The following is a 6,907-nucleotide window of genomic DNA, read 5'->3' on the forward strand; positions in this document are numbered from 1 at the left end:
GGCATGGAAGTGTCTCCTGATGTTCCTGCAGGCTTTCAGAAATGCTAATTCCGATTTAAGGAGTAATCAAACATAAATGTCCAATTGCACAGAATTTCCAGCTGATCTCTTCTGTTTATACAACATATCAGAAGGAGTTCTAAAATCCATAATATTTATGGATTAATTGTAGCCCTTGGAGTGTTTCCAGGCTATTTTCATATATATATATTTAGGCACAATTTCAAATAAGCTCCTTCACGTCTCTTTACTCCCTTCCTTTCCCACCCCCAGGGTGGCTCTGCCTGTTCCTCCTGAGGATTAACCGGGATTTGAACGGAATGAAAAAACGATTCCAAGGGATAAATGGAGCAGTTTTTCACCTGTTGGAAGGCGGAGAGCGTGATTCCCCTTCCTCAGGCTCCTTGTGTGACCTGTGCAGCTCATCAGGGATCGGGGTGTTCCCTAAAATGTTTCTCCTCAAATAGATTTGGAGTGTTTGGACAGGTCCAAGGTTGTGCTAAATAAATAATATTTAAATATGTGATGTGAAAGTAAAGCAGAATGGCCGAGGTGGGACAAGAAACAGCAGGAATTTGGGATTTCTCTCGGTGCTGGAGCTCAAATCTCCCGAATCCTTGTGTTGAGGGGTGGCAGATGTTGGATTTTGGGGTGCAGAGCTCTGCTTTGCCATGGGCTGGCAGGGATTTAGGGATGTCTGAAGTCACCCCTCTGAATTTTAACATTTTCAAAGCTCAGGTGGTTTTTGTTCCTTCATCCGAGCCCGGTTTTGGTCCAGCTGGGGTGGGATTTTCAGCAGGGATGTTTGGGTTGAACGTGAATCCGGTGTTTAAAGGAGAAGTGAGGCGTCTGGGGAGGAAGAACGAGAACGAGAATGTCCTCAGCTGGGAAGGGTTATCCAGTCCAGCTCCTGGCCCAGCACAGACACCCCAAAATCCCACCCTGAGAGCGGTGCCCAAATATTCCCGGAGTTCCGGCAGCCTTGGGAATGTGCACATTCCTCGGGGAGCTGTTCCCATACCACACCACCCTCTGGGGGAAAATCCTTCTCCTGATTTCCATCCCAAACACCCAGGGACAGCTTCCCTCCATCCCTGGTCCCTCCTGGGGAATTCCCACATGGACATTCCACATTCCTGGTGAAGATTTTGGCAAATGGAGCTCATCCAGGCTGTGAGGTCAATGAACAACCTCTGGTTTTCCTTACTGCACGCAGCAGAAATTCCCTCTGCTCCTCATCCGTACAACTGTCCTTGCCTTTGGAAATAAACCACAATTATTAGGATTGGAAATAAATCTGTTTATTGGGAATGATTTGATGATAGCTGAGGTCATTCTTGTGTAATGTGCAGGTTGGGTTTTACTCCAAACCTCTCTTTAATAAATTATATATATGTGTATGTATCTATATAGATAAAATATTTTATATTATTATTATTATCATATATAGTATTATATAATAGATTCTATGTATTTATTTAATAAATTAAATATATAATATTTATATAATATATAATATATAATATATATAATATATTTAATATATAATATATTTATATAGTATATATACTATATATACTAAATATACTATATATGCTATATAATGTGTATATATAGTATATATACTATATATACTATATATAGTACAGAATATATTATTTTATATATAAATTATATATATTTATATTTATTTATATAGATTTATATATATAATTATATATAAATTTGTGTATATATAATTATATATTTATATTTATTTATATTTATATATATCATTATATATTTTGATTTATATATATTTATATATTTATATATAAATATAAATATATAATATAATTAATATACTTAGCTACAAATATAAATCTATATAAGTTACACATATAAACTTTAAATATATATATTTATAAATATATAATCCATTTACTAAATATATCAATATATATAATTTACACATATAAAATATAAATATACATATTTATAAATATGTAGTACATTTAATAGATATATGAATATATATAATTTACACATATGAAATATAAATATATTTATAAATGTATAGTACATTTAATAAATATACAAATGTATATAATTTACACATGTAAAATATAAATATATATGTATAAATATAATCAATTTCATAGATATATAAATATATATAATTTACACATATAAAAGATATATATTTATAAATATATAACACATTTACTTGATATATAAATATATATAATTTATGTGTATAAAATATAAATAAATATATTTATAAATATATAATGAATTTAATAGACATATAAATATATATAATTTACACATATAAACCATAAATATATATATTTTTAAATATGCAATCCATTTAATATATGAATCCATTCCCTTAGATATTTAATAAATTGTGATGAGAAGACACCCCCCAGTTTATTTTGGCTTTAGGAAGCATCACCACCTCAACTCCACGACACCAAAAAATTCATGAAAACTTGAATTTGTGTGAATGGAAATTCAGTTTATTTCTCAGACAGGAGGAGATATTTTGCTGCAGAAAGATCGTGTGGTTATTTTTAGCCCTGGGTACTGCTGAGGTGGAACAGAATATTTTTAGAGCTGTAGAAAATGCAGCCACTCAAGCTGGGCTCTTCTTTCTCACTTGGGTGCTGGAGGGGCTTTCCAAAATAAAGAGCAGAATTAGTAGAAAATGGCTTTTCTGGATCATTTTTAATTATTAAATAGGTGATCTGTTAATTGTGTGGAGATACATATTTATATATACATATATATACACACACATTGTGTGTATATTTATATTTTAATTATTATTTTTTATATTTATATCTATATATAGTTATATTTAGTTATATATTTCTATTTATTTGTATAGTTACATTTATATTTTATTTATATTTATCGTATTTACATTTTATTTATATTATATTAATATAATGTGGAAATTATGTAAATTAATAATTAATAATTAAATAAATAGATAAATAATGTAGCAAATGTGGAAGCGGATTTTCATTGTTAATTGTTTAAAAATTGTTAGTTTTTCATTAATTGTTTAAAAATTGTTAATTTCTCATTGTTAATTGTTTAAAAATTGTTAGTTTTTCATTGTTAATTGTCTAAAAATTGTTAGTTTTTCAGTAATTGTTTAAAAATTGTTAGTTTTTCATTGTTAATTGTCTAAAAATTGTTAGTTTTTCAGTAATTGTTTAAAAATTGTTAGTTTTTCATTGTTGATTGTCAAAAAATTGTGAATTTTTCATTGTTAATTGTCTAAAAATTGTTAATTTCTCATTGTTAATTGTCTACGTCGCGTTTCCTGCGGTTGGCGCTGGCGGGAAGGAAACGGATTTGAAACGTGTTTCAAAATTCCAAGTTATTTATAAAATTTTATTTTTCTCAAAGATCCCCAACAGCAGCTTCGTGTTCCTCATTCCTGCTCATCCCCAGCAGCAAAAATCTGGGATAAACGGGAGGATTTTGGAGCGGGAATGATAAAAAAGTGGAATTTTTATTGTGATTATTGTTTTTATCATTATTGCTGTAATATTTACACTCCATGGGTTCCAATCCAGCACCCAAAATTCCTGTTCTGAGCCCAGGGAGGAGTCAAAAAGTGCATTTGTAATAAAGCAAAAAATGGGGAAATTTACCCGGGATGTTGGTTGGGAACGTGGGAGGTTATGAAGAATAATGAGATTGAAATGGAATTTATGAGCAGCTTGTCATTCATTATTTATATATTTATATTTATATTTATATTTATTATATTTATATTTATATTATATTTATATTATATTTATATTAATATATTCATATTTATATTTATTATATTTATATTATATTTATATTTATCATACATGTAATTCTAGATATAATCACATATATAATTATATCTATAAATATAATCATAAATATAATTATAGATTTTATTTATTTATTGTTGTAGATATACTTTTTCTATCTATTTATTAACAATATCATTATTAGCTATATATAGTTATTCATAATTATTTTTAAAATTTTAATTTTTTATTTTGTTACATAATATATTATAAATTATAATTATATTTTATATATTATATAATATATAATTATATATAATACATTTAATATATATAAATAATTACATAATATATATTATAATAGATATTATGTAATTAAATTAAATTAATTATTGTTATAATATATATTATATACATATGTATAATATAGGGTTATATATTATAATATATAATATAATATATAATAGTATATTATAATAGAATATTATATATTATATATAATATAATATATAATAGTATATTATAATATACTATTAATATATATTATAATATAATATACAATAGTATTTTATAATAGAATATATTTTAATATAATATTATAGAAATATTATATAATATATTATAATACTATAATTATAATATATAATATATATCATATAATAATATAGAATATATAGAATAATATATATAATATAATGTAATATATAATATAATAATATAAATGTATTATATAGTATATAATAATACAATATATATAATAAATTATTATTAATAATTCTTTGAAATTTAAAAATAAATATATATTATATAATCCATAATATATATTACACATAACAGATATCATTCTATTTTTATTGTTATTCTTATTAATATATATTTTTAACAATGATTAGAGCCCAGATTGATTTCTCTCGCTGTGTTTTTGGGTTCTCTCTTCCAGCCTCTGATAACAGCCAGAGATTTCGGGAAACCTGCTTCGCCTTCGCGCTGACGCCGCAGCAAGTGCAGCAGATCAGCAGCTCCATGTGAGTGAAATCCCAATTATTCACCCCAAAACTCACTCCTGTCCCCGCCCTCACCTGGCCAATTCCTCTGCCTGGCTGCAGAGGGTGGGACCCCCACTCTGAGTTTATTTTGGGGTGAAATCCGGGGTTTTTGGGTCGTTCGGCGCCGGTTTGTTTGGGAATTTATTGGGAAGTTGGGATTTTGTGGTGAGCCATTTTGGGGGTTTTTTGTGGTGTAAAATAAATTGAGCAAAGAATGAAAAACCTATTAAAAAAACTCAAGGAAAACACCCCAAAAACACATTTAAAAACCAAAGAATAAGTCCTTAAAAAAACTGACAAAAAAGCCAAAAGACTAAAGAAAAAACTCCAAAAACCATAAAAAACCAAGGAAAGAAAAACCTAAAAAACCCAATCAGAATTCCACAAAAAAAGCAAAAAAACCCCAAAGAAAAACCCCTAAAAAACTCCCCCCAAAAAAACCCTAAAAACAACCAAAAAAACCCCAAAAATCAAAATAACAAAATAAAAAAAAAAAGCCAAAAAAACCCAAAATCCCCAGAAACTGAACAAAAAACCACCAAAACAAAAAGCAAAGTCTGGTGTACATTATCTATTCCCAAAACTCTGAATTTTACTCCTTTTTTGTGTAAAAAAGTTGTCCATAAATTGAAATTCCATAATTTGAATTTCCAGCAAACTTTTGGAGAATCTGTATCACAATATCAATTAAATATTACTGTTAAATAATGTTAAATATTCAAATTATTATAGTAAAGATGAAAAAAAATTAAATTTATTTATGAAATAAACATTAAAGAATCTTGTAATAATCAGGATATTTTAATTAATTTTCTCTTTTTTTTTTCCAGGGATATTTCTGGGACCAAATGTGACTTCACAGTACAGGTCCAGCTAAGGTAAGGATTTTATTGCCTGGTGGATTTTGGGATTTAGCAGCCAGATCCTGCCCAGCAGGATGGGAATTCCTGGATTTTCTTGTCAATGAATCTTCCTTCCTGTAATTCTTGGTCATTCCATGTGCCAGGGGATGGGAAATCCACGGGCAGGGAGGGTTGGTTTTCCTTGGCCATTCCAAGATTCCTCAGGTACTTTGGGAACCACCAAATCTGGTTAATTTGTGGGGTTTTTAATAATAAAATGTGAGTTTTTAATGATAAATTGATTAAATTCTGGGTTTTAGCCAGGGTGGATCGAGGATGAGGAGGGAAAATGTGGATTTTGATTATCCAGCCCCTGCTGGAACATGGACAGGGACGATCCTGGAAGGAATCCAGGGGAGCTGAGAGCTTTTCCTTGGAACTCTCTTTGTCCACGGGCTGGGTTTGTCCTGCAGCAAATAAAAAACCTCCTCTTTGAACTTGAAATAAATAAATCCAACATCAGAGTCCTGAGGATTCCCGAAACCGCGGAAAATGAGAGGCTGGAGGGAAGAAATCGGGATTGGGATGAGTCAGGCTGAGGAATTCCAGGAATCTGAGGAGGAACTCCAGCCTGCTTGAGCCACTGTGATTTTGGGGGAGTTTTCCTGTTTTGGTGACATCATCAGAGGGTTGTGTTGAGCAGGATCAGTCACCCTGGAAATGGGAAAAACAGTGGGAAAAACCCCAATTCCTTCTGGGAATTAAGGAGATGGGGTAGGAAGAGATTGAAACAGCTGGAAAAGTGAAAGTTGATGGCAGCTCTTTGTTTTAGGTTTTGTTTATCAGAAACCAGTTGTCCACAAGAAGATCACTTCCCACCCAATCTGTGTGTGAAAGTCAACGGGAAACCGTGCAGCCTCCCGGTAAAGCTTTTTAAATAAGATTTAATTAACTGTTTTTTTAATTTTTTATACTTTTAATTAACTCATCTTTTAATAACACCTTTTGGGGTGCTTTATTAGGAGTTTTCTGCCCAAAAAACAATCTCAATCTTTGTTTTTATCTTCTGGAATGAAAAGATCAAGTGGTTTGTTTTAGCTGGTAGATCCAGAAGTTAACATGGATGTTAAAGTTAAATATATAAATTTTTATAAAGTTAAATATGTGAAATTTTCAAGTTCACATTCTATTCTATTCTATTCTATTCTATTCTATTCTATTCTATTCTATTCTATTC

At 29.7% G+C, this 6,907-nt stretch overlaps 1 protein-coding gene across 3 annotated transcripts in view; it reads left to right on the forward strand.

The window, feature by feature from the left end:
* The window catches only part of PIAS1 (protein inhibitor of activated STAT 1), a 56,206-nt gene that overhangs the window by 35,582 nt on the left and 13,717 nt on the right, over positions 1–6,907 (forward strand). For all 3 annotated transcript variants that reach the window (XM_015639282.2, XM_015639284.2, XM_033517011.1), the window contains 3 exons: positions 4,723–4,807; positions 5,659–5,706; positions 6,503–6,593. In XM_015639282.2, the coding sequence (XP_015494768.1) occupies positions 4,723–4,807; positions 5,659–5,706; positions 6,503–6,593 (224 nt within the window). The remainder of the gene's footprint in view (positions 1–4,722; positions 4,808–5,658; positions 5,707–6,502; positions 6,594–6,907) is intronic.

Source organism: Parus major, chromosome 10 (genome assembly GCF_001522545.3).
Source record: "Parus major isolate Abel chromosome 10, Parus_major1.1, whole genome shotgun sequence".
NCBI lineage: Eukaryota > Metazoa > Chordata > Aves > Passeriformes > Paridae > Parus > Parus major.